A 16,604-nucleotide genomic window follows, 5' to 3' on the forward strand; every position below is an offset into this window, starting at 1 on the left:
CCCTCAAAAACTGACATGGATGCAATTCTGTCTGTGAACCTGGATTTAAGACATAACAGTTTTTCTGTCAAAAAACAAGGATGTAGTGTCTACTTTCACTCTCTTATTTTCCCCTGAGTTATTGCTTCTGCTATTAGCTATCATAAACAAATGTAGACCTATTGACCACAGCCGACCAACGAACATGGTGACGTTACATTCTGCACTGACAGAAGATGGTGCCGAACATGTTCTAAAAACTTCAAGTTTAAGGACTTATTTCTTAAATCCATTTACGCAGACAGTGTTACAAGGCTCCATGATGTAAATTAGCTTATAAGTGTTTCATGTGTACTTTAATCGCATGCTTAAATGCAAAGCTGGAGAGAACTAAGAAAACGTGTGTGTGTGAGAGAGAGAGAGAAACACAAAAGGAGGAGAGAAAAGTTTTCTTCTTTTCCAAGTAGTACATAAATTTAAATAAGCAATGTGTGTCACAAATGAGGACAGTGCTATCTATTACCTTTATAATAGCTTTTTTATATATAGCTTATATATAAAAGTGTCTCAAGCCAACTGTTGTTGGGATTTAGCACTATATGAATAAAATAGAATTGAGTTGAACTGAATCTACTTATTGTGTAGCTCAGAGGAAACAAACAGGGTTGAAATCAAACTTGAAACTTGAAGTTGTTAAATTGTTCTTGGATACTTACCAAACAGCTGTGAATGACCATCTGCAAAGTGGAACATAAAATAAATATGTTAAACCAGGGACTGGTTTGCATTAGGAAGCGTGTTTCAAAGAGAACGGAAATATGTGAAAGTTCAACTTGGATCTGTTCTCTAATCATTTATGTCTCGGCACTTTCAGAATTGCTGATGTGAACATTTTGGTGAAAGGTTCAGATTATAGTGATGTGGAATTTGTAAACACATTTTGGTTTCTTATTAACCAAACAGCAAGGGGAAACAAATCCAAACATTTAGTGAAAAAGGAGTTTTATGATTTACACCACCTGACTGTGTACACTAAGTTTAAAACATGTAGTACTATAATGACCAGTTTCAACATTATAACAATATTATAGCTGCAGTGAACATTAGTAATCATTGAGAAGGTTTATAAACACCAGGGAAACTTTACAGTTATGATCCAGATAATTTCACTGGCCAACAAACCTGTTATTAACCAGTTTAGTAGATATTGTTAAAGGTAAACTAAAACGTCCTCGTTATTGTTACTCTTGATTAATAAAGTGTTATTGAATTCAGCACTGCCAGTCACAAGGTAGTTGCTTTCTACTGTGATATTATTCTGTTATCATATGTTACCTTATATATGTAATCAAAGTAGTTGAATTATGATAACAGCTGTAGGACATATATTATCCTTTAGTTTAGATGGTGTGCTGTGTATGTAGTTTAGTTCTCATTATACTTTTGGGTTAAAAGAACATAATCATTTTTGTAGTTCATTAGATAAGTGTGCATCACTCTGTATCCTTGATCTGCTGTGAATGTATTACACTGTTTTCTTGACATGCTTTATTGTTGAATCATAAAAAGAAGGTTGTAAGCAGGAGACTTTGTGTCTAGGGCAGAAGAGACAGACCACATTCCATACCCCCACCTTACAGAGAGCAGAGAAACAACTGCCGAGGTTATAACTTAGGCGCCGTAACAGAGAAAGAATGTGAATGTTTAGGCTTTTACAACTAGGTGGGGGCCGCTAGGAGCTATAAGAGGCTGTGTAACCCGTCACCATTTTGAGACTCGCTGTGACCCTCTTCATGCATGTCTCCCCATCATGATGGTTCTAAATGCTCATAAGTGTTGAATTGTATGGAAATAAATGATTGTTGATTGAGCATTTATACACCCAGTATTGTCCTTCCTTCAGCCCAAAGATTAAAAGAATTGGGAGATTTTCAACAACTTGGTGCCGTGACCCGGATCTTTGGTGTGCTGAGGAGGTGCAGATTTGGCCTGTGGTGAGATCGTGGGGCAAGGCGAACAGAAGACCGGTCTAACAGCAAAAAAGGTAAGCACAGCCTGTTGTATTATACCAAATGTGCATATTGGGCTTTCCAAATTAATCTGTTCGCTGAGTTACACGCATCTTCAGGTTAAATTTGTCGGTGTCTGGTTTTTGGCGCAAGATACTAACAACATACAGTAAGTTGAGGCTGAATTCCAGTGTGTCAAGATAAACTGCTTCTACCGAGAAACTAATAATACACTACGTTGAGATAGTTGCGGTTAAACTGCTTCTACCGAGAAACTAATAACATACTACGTTGAGCTAGTTGCAGCCCACTTTACCTTCCACATTTAACTTTGTCTAAGACTGGCTTCTGTAGCAATAATACATTAGAATCTCTTGGAGACGCGGCCATAAGTCCAGTACATTGAATAGAGGTTTTGAAGTTGGTTTATGGTGTCGGTTAAGTCCTCGTTGATGCGGCTATAAAATTGAACATAGAATTAAGGAAAAGCAGATGCTGGCTAACGGTGCAGTTGAGCACTGGCAACGCCAAAAGCGCAACACGTCCGTAGGTTTTGGTTTATGATACGGCCGTGTTCCGGTGGTGCGGCCGTGAGTACAGCAGTGATTGGTGCTGATTTCAGTACATTGAATAGAGGTCTGACGGTGGTTTATGGTATCAGTTGAGCCTCGAGGGCTGCGGTCATAAAATAATAAGTAAAATTTTACTTGCCATGAAATAAAGGTAAAGCAGAACCTGGCTTATGATATCAGTAATAGCTTCGGGGACGTATGCATCACGTTTATGATGCGATTTTGCCCCGTGGTGGCGGTCATAAGCGCAGAGAAAGGGGTATATGTTCGATGGTGCAGTTGTGCTTTAAAGGGTTCTAACAGTTGAGCTCAGAGGTTTCTGTGTAAAGTTCCGCTGATGAGAAGTGGTGTGTGTGTGTAAGGCGCTCTGGGTGCTGTGTGTGTGAGGCGCGCTCTGGGTGTTGTGTGTGTAAGGTGCGCTCTGAGTGTGGTCTGTGTGTGAAGCGTGAAACACAGTGACAGTGGCGGTTGATGTGTTTGAATAGGAGGACATTAGTGCGAAGAGAATGCTTTAAGATCAAAGGTTGACGCCTAGTGTACCTGTGGAAACTAATTTTGTTCAAGGTGTGGCGACCCTCCTGTACGTGGACGCGCGGGCAGGCCCAGCGGCGTCTGGATGCCGAGGTGGCGACTTGGGAACTGAGGACTCCCGCATAGCTACAGAAATAACACTGGAACGGCCGTGTAATCACGGGTTCACATTTATTCTGGAATAGAACAAGAGAATGCTTTTACATCTAAGGTTGAGTTCTATCATAGGTGAAATAAAAAGGTTGTAATTCCTCGTTTCAGTGGTTGAAATTGTTGTGTGCCTGTCCCCTGACGAGTGTGAAATTAAATAAAGAGGGAATTTGGAGCCACATAGAGATAGACGGGCATAATTGGGTGTATTACTCTGTGGTGTAATAAAAAAAAAAAAAAAATAAAAAAGAGAGATAGTAAGAGGTGTGTAGTGGAGAATTATGGAGGAGTAGAGAGAGGAATGTGTTGGGAGACTGGCGTGCAGTTTACGCTGTCAAGGTAGGCGTGTTGCCTGCTTATCTGTTTAATAGTGATGAAAATGAAATTAAATAAATCTCTTAGTGTGTTAATACAGGAAGCTGCGGACCTGGACCAACTGCCCCCACAAGCACAGCGGCCGAAGCAAAATTATAAGTAATGGAAACCAAACTCAGCAAGAATCAGCAGCTGTGGAAAAGACAGCAGCTAGCAGAGAATTAGATGAGAAATTAAGAGAAGTTTTAACACATAAAATTGGGGCCAACAGACTTGTGGAGGTTGGGAAGGCGTCCGGAGCATCACAACAAAAGGTGAAACAAAAACACACACAAGCAGAGAAAGGTGAGAGAGGCACGTGTTAGAGAAATGCCTCGTTTGAGAAAAAGTTAAATTAACCCACCTACAAATGCACACACACGCAATGAAGAAACAGCTTACACTCATGAACACGTGAAGATTTTCCGGCAAGATTGAAGCAGGGAAATTTAACATACACGTATTGTTTTTTAATGATGAAGTTTATCTATTATTAACAAATAAACCCTCTGGGTTGCAGGACAACAATTTAACTTTAAAGAAAAAGAGACTGGCCTGACCAACCAGTGATGAAACAACAAATTTAGTGGTTAAGAGTCAAATTGTGAGGTGTTTTCTGCTGATTGAACAACACAAGTGATTACTGGCGGAAAGAAATTTCTCTTATGTGAGTTTAAACATGATCTTAAGAATTTGAACATGTGCATGTTGTCCTGTCAACTTGGTGGGTTATGAGTTGATTATACGGTGAGAAAAAACAAAAAAAGGGGGAGAGAAGGCTGACACAGGGCCTGGCCCCGTTGTTTCTCCCCTCTCTGAATAACAGCCAACACAACATCATTTTCCTGTTCGTTTGTTTTTCTTTTGTTTTTGTTTTTTCTCTTTATGCTTGATTACAGGCTGCTTTGCCGGCCCTGAAAGCCGAGGCTGACCTGGACTCCTGCTCTCCCCTCTACGTGACCCTGACCAAATGCTGCAACAGCTGGACCCACAACAACGACCTGAAAATGTCAACAGTGCTGCAGGAATGCGATCTCATGCAGCAGAGACGGAGAGTGTTAAAACCAAGGCCCGTTTCACTACACGGGGGGAAAATTCTCAGACAGCTTCAGCTGACAGAGCTGTGACGAGACGCCCACCAAGCCCGAATGAAAAGTAAGGCCGAGCAAAAGAATGCTGACCTTGATAACTCTGCATTCACACTGTGCAGGACAGTGATGGACCAACACGGATGATCGGGCAGCAAAAAGGGCGTGACCGAGACAGGAGGAGTAACTGAGGTCAGAAGGCACCTCAGAATGGACAAAAAACACAGAAGAAGATGCAGGTTTCACCTGCGGTGAGCATGGACACTGGAGAAAGGACTGCCCCAATTGGGGTCAGAACCAGGACGGACAGAACTTTGAGCAGCAGCAGCAGCAATGGTCGCAAACAGACTGAAAAGGAGGAGGGCAGGACCCCAGGGCATGCTTCAGGCCGTGGTTTACCCAGAACACCAGAACAGGAAGGTGATGAACACATACACACACACACACACACACACACACACATTGGAATGCTGATTCACTGAGAAGTGATCCACACACATACACATGCACACGCTTGTGCAATGAAGAGTGATGCACCCACACACACACACGCTGATGCAATGAAGAATGCTTTGCTTATGCTGATATGCAAAATGCTGCACACAAACATCCCAATACATAATTTTTATGAGGAGCCATTGATTACTTAGAATGTGTTATATGTCACCCAGAGAGCATTTATGTAGAGTTAAGGAATAAGGTCTAAAACGGTTTGGTTATGAAAACAATGTCTGTGCGTGATGTCTGTTTATGGCTCAAGGCCTTGACTGAATTCTTTGCTGTGCTTCACACAGCCCTGATGAGGAACAGTGGCACAGAGTGAAAATGATGAATTAATAGGGTAAGTTTTAGGTCGGAGTACCGCATTTTCTGTGATTGAGATTTAATTCAAGGAGGAACAAAAGGTGTTACGGCACCTGAGGTTCTCATTCCCACACAATATTGTCCCGGCAGGAAGCAAAAGTTCCTGGGAATTTTTGGTTGATTTTTTGGTTTTGCTTAGCGCTAGCTTGATGTTATCAGTGAGCTTTGGCTTGTGTTCTTTCTCGTAAGCGAGAGAGGGATAGTTTTATGCTTGGACATGTCTGCAACGGGCCCTAGTTTGTGTTATTTTTATTAGTATTTTGTTGGTTACGTCTGTTTTCGTTTTTGTTACAGTGCACTGAAGGAAAAAAAAACATCTGAGAGGTGTGATCCACCGGTGGTGATATTTTGTGAGTTCATGATTTAACAATCAGCTCTTTAAACCAGGCCTGAAAGATTGAGATTTAAAGCGCTATAAAATATTATTACTGTAAACAGTTGCAAAGTGTGCTTCTCCATGATTGTAATTGGCTTGAGAGAAATTCACTTATAGGGGACACTGATCACATGAGAAGTCCTGAGTCTAAAAGGATTGCAGCGAGTCAATCCGGTCCAAAAAACAAACAAAAAAAAACAACAAGGAATTGTTTTCCTTTTAAAATGATGACGTCATCTTGCTGGTGATGGATGCTCGAATAGGTTACGCGTGAGACTCCATTATCAGCAACATCTGGTATGAATGTGTGTGGATGAATGCATGTGACTGGACTGTGATGGACTGACGACTAAAAGTTTTAACTGACTTGATACTGAGACAAAGACTGCACCAACTTTAGGATTAGTAAATGCCGACAAACAATTCACCCAGCCGGCAAGAGAAGGGTGGATGCTTCGCTTTGTTTTGTTTTTGCAGGAGCAGGAGGATAAGAGAGACTGGAGGAGGAGACTGTAGCTTCACATGAGTGTGAACTGCAGACTTAACACTTTGGTTGCTAATTCTGAGTTACTGATGTTTGCATTAAGAAAACTGTGCTATATTAGCTGTGTTTTGATTAAGGTATCATGTTATATTATTGGGAATGCCAAATGCTACAGTGGAGAAAACTTTTGATATCACTCATGACTGGAATATGTTACTATTAACCATAGCAGGCCACTGTAAAAAGTCAGTTAAAGTTTATAGAGGAAAAATGGCCAAAACTTTAACAATATTTATGAACAGTGTTGGTCAAGTCACTTGAAAAAAGTAATCGGATTACAGTAACGCGTTACTGCCCATCTCTGTTTATGAATAACAGAGGAATGGTAGACTTGCCACATTCAGAATAGAGATATGCAATAACAAACATTGGTCCACGTGATTTAGGTTCTCGCTTGAAATAGTAAATTATTAAAAGTAGAATATAACCGACAGGGGCATGTGATAGGAGGTGGTGCTGCACAAGAACAAGAGCAAAATAAAGAAAAATATTGTGTTTAGCTTTGAGAGATTCAAATTAAAATGTACCATTACACTCAGAGGAGCAATGTGAAATTCAATATATGCTAACTTTGTATGAAGTACATGACTGATAACTGTTATGTCCTGAGCTTTTGTTTTTACAGCACCCACTTGACCACACCAACAGTTTCTCGCCACCAACAGGGGTATTTGCAAAGAATAGGGAGGAATATCATCAAAACTGGGAAAGGTAAGCCCCGAAGGGGGTGATAACACCATAACTTTCACTTATGGTCAAATTCTCAAAATTTGACCCTAAACTTGAAAATTCTTCAAACATTTAAAGACAGAGTGGATAAACATAATGTCGCAAACCACATAAGGATGGAGAATTTGAATCAATAAGATGGTGAAATAACACGCAGTAAAATGTGGATCATGTTGATTATGTTTATTCCAGTATGCAGAGGAGTCAATTCCCTTCACAAAGTTTATAAATTCACTTGAACCAAAATTAGGAACACCCGGTGCTGTAAGAGTTAATAGTCTCAATACCCAAGGATAAGCACAAGAGCATGACTGATATGATGGGACTGGGATTTTGCTACACTTAATTATTGCAGACACAACTAAAACTATAACTGACACTAATCAAAACTAAACTGAAACTAAGGATTTTCAAAAAATAAAAACTAAACTAAACTAGCAAACAATTGGTAAAAACTAATTAAAACTGATAAAAACTTGAAAAGCTGAAGTCGAAGCTAAAATAAAAATAAAAATTAATGAAAATTGCAAAACTATTACAACCCTGGTCCAGACTAAGATGGCGTTGGACATCTTCAGGGCAGAAAAGGGTTGGTGTGACCAAGGTGTGGTCTGGCTTGTTGTATGTACATTTCAAAATGTTACAGCTCTGGGTGGACCAGTTACCAGGGCATGGAAGGATGACAGACTTTATTACATGAGGAGAAGGGAGATTTCCGGGATTGAAGATCCTCAGGGTGAGTGGTTGACTAAAGCATGCATGAAATAATCATTTTGTTATTGAATGTTAATTAATTGATAATTGGCCACATTTACAGCTGTGTTGACTTGTTGTGGACGCAGTCTACTTCATGTTTAAGGATTCTAATTAACAGATTGAACACCAAGAGAAGAATAGGCAGTGCCACACTATCAGATGCGAGTGATGGTTGGGCTCAGTGATGAATTAGGATGATGAATTCGACAATGAGGGAAAAACAGTGGGTAAAAAGGGAGTGACAAATGTGTAGTTCATATTAACACACAGGTTTTGTTTTTAGGTAGTTCTGCGGATACAGGCTCTGGGCGGAGCCAGGAGTTTAATAGATCTAACATGATAATTAAATTGATCTTATTCTCTAACACAGGATGACAAGGCTGGAGCAACGGTACTCGAGAGAAGAATGTCTGATACTTTCTGAGATATGATGTCACTAACCTTCTCTTTTAATTTTCTAGCTCCGACGAATTGACACATGGGAGTGTGTCAAAAAGGGGGAAGTTGAGTCTGAACATTTTATGACTTTATTTGTGTGTTTAATAATTTAGCTATGGTAAAACTTAAGCTTATAATGTGGTAGACTTAGAAATGGTTCATTAATTTTTGATTTCTTTTACACACACATAGATTATGATTAGAATAGGTCCTGCCTGAACATAATATTTTGAATCAAATTTGAATCATTAGAAGAACAATGGATAACAATATTAGATTATCAAGGCTAGGGAGAGAGGTGTTTTGGTTTTCTGTCTCTTGCAGAGAAAGGAACAGACACCAGACGGGGACATGGAGATATGAGGATCCTTCGCAGCAGAAACAGACGTAGGGACTGCCGAGACAGCAACTGGGGTCAAGTGTCATGACGTTTGGGCTCCTTGAGAAGATGGATCCCATAAACACAGCAATAACCATGAAGGGGTTGGCGAAAACCAGGAACACCAGACCAACGAGGTTCGAGAGGCTCTTGGCAAAAAGGGGGACACGGCGGTGACCCCAAAACACACAGATCTTTGTTTGAAATCAGGGCAGAATAATCCCCAGATCTGTGCAACGACTAAAGGGTGGTCTAACCCCGGAGGTCGAAGAAAGAAGCTGAGAATCACCCAACTGGAAGATACTGGTAGCTGCAGCAATAAAAATAAAGGTTAAAAGCCCCTTAGACAGAGGTTCTAGTCTAAGTACATTTGAAAGGTAGAAGGTGGCATCAAAATGGGGGTGGAAAACTGGAGCACCAAAATAAAGTTTTGGGAGAATTGGGGAGTGATGGGAGTGTCATCTGTAACTGCTGTTATGGTTGTAAGTCTAACTTTGCTTGCATCTGAACTGCGTAAACACAGAGGTCATCCCACATATGGTCCTATGGTCCACCCGTTAAAGGGGGACAGAGGGCCTCAGGACCAAGGAGACGTGGACATTGCAGCATTAGAGTGTATGTTGTAAGTGATCTCTTTGAAGAAAAGAGATCAAAGGGGGAATTGTGAGATTATTCTGTTATCATATGTTACCTTATATATGTAATCAAAGTAGTTGAATTATGATAACAGCTGTAGGACATATATTATCCTTTAGTTTAGATGGTGTGCTGTGTATGTAGTTTAGTCCTCATTATACTTTTGGGTTAAAAGAACATAATCATTTTTGTAGTTCATTAGATAAGTGTGCATCACTCTGTATCCTTGATCTGCTGTGAATGTCTTACACTGTTTTCTTGACATGCTTTATTGTTGAATCATAAAAAGAAGGTTGTAAGCAGGAGACTTTGTGTCTAGGGCAGAAGAGACAGACCACATTCCTTACCCCCACCTTACAGAGAGCAGAGAAACAACTGCCGAGGTTATAACTTAGGCGCCGTAACAGAGAAAGAATGTGAATGTTTAGGCTTTTACGACTAGGTGGGGGCCGCTAGGAGCTATAAGAGGCTGTGTAACCCGTCACCATTTTGAGATTTGCTGTGACCCTCTTCATGCATGTCTCCCCATCATGATGGTTCTAAATGCTCATAAGTGTTGAATTGTATGGAAATAAATGATTGTTGATTGAGCATTTATACACCAAGTATTGTCCTTCCTTCAGCCCAAAGATTAAAAGAATTGGGAGATTTTCAACACTACTGACTTTCTATTTGTCAGTATAAAAACACTATTACTTGGGTTTTTTTGTTTTTTTTTTTCAAAGTAATATGTATTACTTTTTTTCCTTGGCCTTTAAATCAGAATGTGCTTGTACCACTTTTATTTGTCTTATTTCCTACTCAAATCTTCTCATTTAATGCTTATTTTTCTTAATTTTTCAAATTTCAATTTTTTTTAAATCATGTCTTCCTTTCTCTTTTTTTATCTTAAATGTACTGCACCTTGGTCAATAGTTGTTTTAAACGTGCTATATAAATAAATTTGACTTTAACTTTGACATTGCATGTATCATAAATTCTGTCAAGTACGAACTGAGGCTTCAGATGTGATTTAATGTTAAATCACGCCTTTCAGAACACTCAAGGACAATGTACACAGTAGAAAAATAAAAGCAACATAAAAACAAGCAGTTTACACAATCATAAAAGCACGAGACATAAAACTAATTTAAAATAGCAGAGTGGAGAAGTTATGTGGGATAAGCCATTTTGAACAAGTGAGTTCTGAGTTGGGACTTAAAGAGAGAGAAGGAAGTGATATTTCTTAAATCAGGAGGTAGGGAATTCCAGAGTCGAGGAGCAGAGCAGCTGAAAGCCCTGCTCCCCATGGTGGCAAGACGGGGGGGAGGGGACAAAGAGAGAAAGGGAAGAAGAAGATCTGAGACACCGAGATGGGCTGGTGATCTGAACCAGATGAGAGAGATATGGAGGAGAGAGATGATGAATAGCCTTAAATGTGTCCAAGAGTATTTTGAAATTGATACGATATTTGACCGGGAGCCAATGAAGCTGCTCCAAGAAAGGAGTGATGTGGTGGATAGAAGGGGTCCTGGTGATAATACAGGCAGCAGAGTTCTGGATGCGTTGAAGCTTGTGGATGGACTTTTGAGTAAGACCAAAAAGAAGTGAATTACAGTAATCGATCCGGGACGTAACAAGGCTGTGGACAAGAATGGCAGTGGCATGTGGGGTGAGAAAAGGACGGAGACGATTAACCCTTTAAGACCTACCATAGAACCAAGTCCACCAGAGCTTATATTATATTTTTACCTGCTGTGGAGCCATTTTTGGGAGCATATCAAGTTGCTATACATCAATACAACCATTATAGCCCAGATTTTAATAATATGTATTCATTAAGTGCATAGTAATTACATAAATTGCAAAAAAGTGCAATAAACTACAAAAAAATTGAAAATCGTTTTTGCTTTTTTAACATATATTTGTAGTTAGAGAAATTTGAGAGGCTTATCCCTCAAAACTGTAAATACAAAAAAGTTGCACAAAATAGTTTCCCACCACAGGAAATTTATTTTGAGTGTCTTCATAGTTTTATTTTTGAAATACACCAATTTTTATACACTGCAGGAAAAACGAAAATAAATATTATACTGCAAATTTGCAAAAAAGCAGCATATGCATCAAAATAAACTATTTCCAGCAGTGCAATATGAGTCCTAAGCATCCCAGAAACGACACAGAAAGTCATAAAGTCAAAGATAACTTTTAAAAAGACGAATATAGGCTCTGAGGCCCTGGTAGTAAAAAAGACTACATTTCCGCGAAAATGACGTCACTTCCGGTTTCGGGCAGGTAATGGCGGAAATGCAAAAGTTCGCGCTGACGTCTATTCCAACGTAGGAAGTGTTATGAACAGCTGATCGGATCCGGCAAAGCGTGTTTCTGGAGTATTATGTTTTTGTTCTTTTTATGCAGTTTTTGCAAAGCTTTATGTGGAAGGAAACCGTGACCTAGGACAAGCTGATGGCATAAGATGTAAGTACAACTCCTCCGGTTTCATATGCAAAAAAAATTTTTGCGCTAGCTTACGTGGTTGCAGTGCTACCGGGATTTAAAAATAGTTACGCAAAACAGAGCGTGTCCGCTCCGATCGGCTGTAAAGGGTTAATGTTGCACAATTAAAAATATGCAGACCGAGTGACATTATTAATGTGTGAATTGAAAGATAGAGTACTGTGGAGGATGACACCCAAACTTTTCACAGAGGAAGAAACGAAGACCGGCGAGTTATTGATAGTGACAGAGAAACTGTTGGTTTCTGGATAATGTTGACTTAGTGCCGACCAAGAGGAGCTCGGATTTGTTACTGTTGAGTTTGAGAAAATTAGAAGAGAACCATGAATTTAGTTCGGCTAAGCAGAGGGTGAGGGAGGATGGGGGAAGAGCAGAATCAGGTTTAGTGGACAGATAAAGATGGGTGTCATCGGCATAACAGTGAAACTGGATATTGTATTTACGGAAAATGTGTCAAAGCGGAAGAAGGTAGATAATGAAAAGAAGGGGCCCCAGGACAGATCCCTGGGGCACGCCAGTGGTCAGAGGAAAGGGCTGAGAAGTAAAGGATTTGAGTTGAATAAACTGAGTGCGATCAGACAGGTATGATTTACCTGTCTGGCAATACTTATCAGCTAGCATTCCTCCAAAAATGTAAAACTACAAGGAAATGTTTGTCCTCTTACACTATGGTTGACACGCTTACTTCCTTTTGTTAACGTTGGATTAAGTTAATAAATAGACAACAACAGAAAACACTGGCCCCCTTTTATCAACATTTTTAATGACAAAACTTAAAATTATGTGAGGTTGTTGTAGTAAAGTGGGAGGATTTCAACCTGCCCTTTTTCTCTGAGCTTGGAGTGGGCACCAGGACTACAAACTTGGATTTATCTGCCCTCCCAGTCTCAAACACAAACCATTTAACTTCTGTTTTATCTTTTTGAACTCATTTGGCCTTTGCATTTGAAGACTGTATCAGTAGTTGTAAAAAGAAGTTTTATTTACAGTATCTGACATCTTGTTGATGACCAAAAATATCCTGATCATGTTCACAGTGTTGTGCGGCATATAACTCTTGCATGAGACACAAAAACATAATGACCTAAAATATCTTCAGCATATAAAAGTTTCTCACCTGTACAGATGACACCAGCATCCTGATCGTGTGCACAGGTGTTTGTTCCCCATCCACTGTTTTGACACTCAGTTAGAGAACTTTCACTTCCTGAACAGCCCACATTATCAAGCCAAATCTGTCCACTTCCTGCACCAAAGTAAGCCATCTGAGGAGCTCCTAGTGCCGGTCCACAGTTTAACTGTCTGCAAACCACCTCAGCATCATTTAAGTCCCAGCCATCACCGCAGATTGTTCCCCAGATGTTATTGTGATAGATTTCTACTCTGCCAGAGCACTGAGTCAATCCAGACCCGGCTAATCTGATGTCTGAAAACAAAACAAAGAGACCACAGATTGTTGAGAGAACATACAGGACACATAACTGAATTATAGAAAAGGAAAATCACACTCTAAAAGCAAAGGTTAAAAAAAAAGTAAAAGTGGAAACTAACTGACTTGGTAAATATACAGAAGTTTTCATAGTTGTATTTTTTTTAAAAACTTTTTTTAAAATGTGATTTTATTTGAAAAATCTTTTAAAGATTGTGGCGGAGGCGTGGCCCCGGGCGCAGCTGCAGGGGAGGAGTGGAGCGGAAGGCTCAACAGGGCGGCGCTGCGAGGCCGGTAAGAACAGCTGATGTTGTTTATGGACTGATGATGGTCTCCCTCCGCTGTGTTTATAGTGAGACGAGGAGGAGCGGCCAGAGGAGAGATCAGCTGGGCTCGTGAGCTGTCAGACTGTGTGACTGAGTCAGCTGTCAAAACAACAACACTTGAATAAATGTGGAAGTTGGCTGTACCTACCTGTGTGTGCGTGTGTCTGTGCCTGGTGTATTCCACAAGTGGTGCCGAAACCCAGGATAGTGCCGGTGGGGAAATGTCCGACCCACAGGCCGCGCCACCCGCCCAGCCTCTGCAATTCTTGGCGCAGATGCTGGCGGAGATGGCGACGATGAGCCGGGATCAGGCGGCCGACCAGTGTGCCCACCTGGCCGCGCTGCGGGAGCAGACGGACCGGCAGACGCAAGTTCTGGAGCGGCTGGTCGGGGCCGCTGCCACGCCGAAGCCCTCGCCACTGTCGGTGGCGGTGCCCCGGATGGGGGACGGGGACAACCCACAGGTTTTTTTGGAGACCTTCCGTGCCACGGCGGAGGCTTGCCAATGGCCGCGGGAGGAGTGGGCTCCGCGGCTGCTCCCCCTGCTGTCCGGGGAGGCACAAACAGCGGCCCTGAGTCTGCCTCCGGCGTCGAGGAGCAGCTTCGCGGACGTGAGCCGGGCGGTGGTGGACAGGCTAGGGCTCACCGCCGAAGACCACCGCCGGCGGTTCCGGGCCTGTCGGCTGGCTACAACGGACCGACCATTCGCCTGGGCCCGGCAGCTGCGCGACGCGGCGGTACGCTGGCTGCAACCGGGAACATCGGAGGGGGAGACGAAGCTGGTGGACAAGGTGGTGCTGGAGCAGTTCACGGAGGGATTGCCAGCGGAGACGGCGAAATGGGTCCGGTGCCACCGGCCCGCAAGCCTGGAGGTAGCGGTGACGCTGGCGGAGGACCACCTTGCCGCTGGAGCAGGGGAACCCGGGGACGCCGGACGGAGGCCGAACAAACAGGCCCCAGTGCCGGCCCCGAGGCGCCGTGTGGCGGCACCAGGGCAGGCAGAGCGGCTGCCGGCGCTGAGCCCCACTAACCCTTTCGCGGCGTTGGTGCCGTCCAGGGGAGCCGAGCCAAGTGGAGCCGCCCCCGAGCCACGGAGAGCAGCACAGACGCCGGGGCCGGAGTGTTGGAAGTGCGGGCAGCCGGGGCACCTGAGGAGGGATTGTCCGCTTATGGAAGTGGGGCAGGTGTTTCGTGTTGCTGGCGCCCCAGCACCCTCCCCCGGTCCAGGAGGGACATACAGTATTCCGGTAAGGACTCGAGGGGGTATACGCCAGGCGTTGGTGGACACGGGCTGCACGCAGACCCTCGTACACCAAAGCTTGGTTCGCCCCGGGGCATTGCTGGAGGCAGAATGGGTGGAGGTGAGGTGTGTGCATGGTGACGTTCACAGGTATCCCATAGTGCCGCTGTTATTAAAGTATAAGGGCAAAACGCATAGAGTAACGGCGGCGGTTAGCCCGCGCCTGTCGCACCCCCTGATTCTGGGTACCAATTGGCCGGGGTTTCATCAGCTACTGGGACAGTACGCGGGGGTGCGATCACGACCGGAAGCGGGGTGTAGCGTGTGCGCGGCGTTCAGCGGTGACGTGGGGTCGTCCGACACTGACTCCGGGGGGGAGGAGCCGGCGGGTCCCTCACGGGACGTCCCGCCGGCCCCGGAAGTGTCCCCCATGGGTGATTTCCCACTGGAGCAGTCTCGTGACGGCACCCTACGCTCAGCCTTTGACCAAGTGATGGCTATTGATGGTCACGTGGTGCGCCCTGAGGCCGCGCAGACCTACCCGCGTTTCGTCTTATTAAACGACCGATTATATCGAGTGAGTCGTGACACTCAGACAGAGGAAACACACACCCAGTTGTTGGTGCCGCAGGGCCGCCGGGAAACGCTTTTCCAGGCGGCCCACTATAACCCCATGGCAGGGCATATGGGCTATGAGAAAACTCTGGAGCGAATAACGGCCCGATTTTATTGGCCGGGCATCCGAGCGGATGTGCGCCGCTGGTGCGCGTCCTGCCCGGACTGCCAACTTGTTAACCAGCCGGCCATACCGAAGGCGCCGCTGCGCCCTCTCCCCCTCATTGAGGTCCCGTTTGAGCGCATCGGCATGGACCTCATCGGGCCGTTTCACCGGAGTGCACGCGGCTACCGCTTTGTGTTAGTCCTGGTGGATTACGCAACGCGGTACCCGGAAGCAGTTCCGCTGCGCACCATCTCTGCAAAGAGTGTGGCGCAGGCACTGTTTCAGGTCATCTCCCGAGTCGGAATCCCGAAAGAGATACTGACTGACCAGGGCACGTCGTTTATGTCTCGTACACTGCGGGAACTGTACGAATTACTGGGCATTAAATCTATTCGGACCAGCGTCTACCACCCTCAGACTGACGGGCTGGTGGAGCGGCTGAATAAGACTTTAAAGTCCATGATTCGGAAGTTCATTAACGAGGATGAACGCAATTGGGATCACTGGCTAGACCCTCTGTTATTCGCAGTGCGGGAGGTGCCCCAGGCCTCCACGGGATTTTCTCCCTTTGAACTGCTGTTCGGCAGGAGGCCACGTGGGGTGCTCGACCTGATTAAAGAAAGCTGGGAGGACGGTCCGAGCCCCGCCAAAAATGAGATTCAGTACATGTTGGACCTGAGAGCAAAACTCCACACTTTGGGGAGGTTGTCACGGGAGAATTTGCTCCAGGCTCAGCAGCGTCAGCAACGCCTGTATGACAGAGGGGCTAGGCTCAGGCAATTTTCACCGGGAGATAAAGTGCTTGTGTTACTCCCTACTTCCAGCTCGAAGTTGCTCACCAAGTGGCAAGGACCCTTTGTGGTCACACGGCGAGTCGGGGACGTGGACTATGAGGTTGCTCGGTCGGACAGGGGAGGAGCCACGCAGATTTATCACCTCAATCTCCTCAAACTGTGGCGAGAGGTTGAAACCGCTTCTCTGGTGAGC

General features: G+C 43.9%; 1 protein-coding gene and 2 long non-coding RNA genes across 3 annotated transcripts in view; 2 read left to right on the forward strand and 1 right to left on the reverse strand.

The window, feature by feature from the left end:
• LOC120721889 (deleted in malignant brain tumors 1 protein-like) overlaps nucleotides 1-16,604 on the reverse strand; it is a 70,930-nt gene that overhangs the window by 42,624 nt on the left and 11,702 nt on the right. The window contains exons 3-4 of the mRNA XM_040012526.1: nucleotides 13,019-13,327; nucleotides 696-716 (exon numbers count right to left, since the gene is read on the reverse strand). Coding sequence (XP_039868460.1) covers nucleotides 696-716; nucleotides 13,019-13,327 — 330 coding nt within the window. The remainder of the gene's footprint in view (nucleotides 1-695; nucleotides 717-13,018; nucleotides 13,328-16,604) is intronic.
• Nucleotides 1,374-9,669, forward strand: LOC120721893. The gene is made up of 4 exons (XR_005693286.1): nucleotides 1,374-1,386; nucleotides 2,285-2,287; nucleotides 2,874-2,883; nucleotides 9,425-9,669. It is a non-coding gene; the product is annotated as an uncharacterized LOC120721893 (long non-coding RNA).
• LOC120721894 lies at nucleotides 12,866-13,799 on the forward strand. Its single transcript, XR_005693287.1, has 3 exons — nucleotides 12,866-12,877; nucleotides 13,418-13,422; nucleotides 13,684-13,799. It is a non-coding gene; the product is annotated as an uncharacterized LOC120721894 (long non-coding RNA).

Source organism: Simochromis diagramma, unplaced genomic scaffold (genome assembly GCF_900408965.1).
Source record: "Simochromis diagramma unplaced genomic scaffold, fSimDia1.1 OVJJ01000612.1, whole genome shotgun sequence".
Classification (NCBI taxonomy): domain Eukaryota; kingdom Metazoa; phylum Chordata; class Actinopteri; order Cichliformes; family Cichlidae; genus Simochromis; species Simochromis diagramma.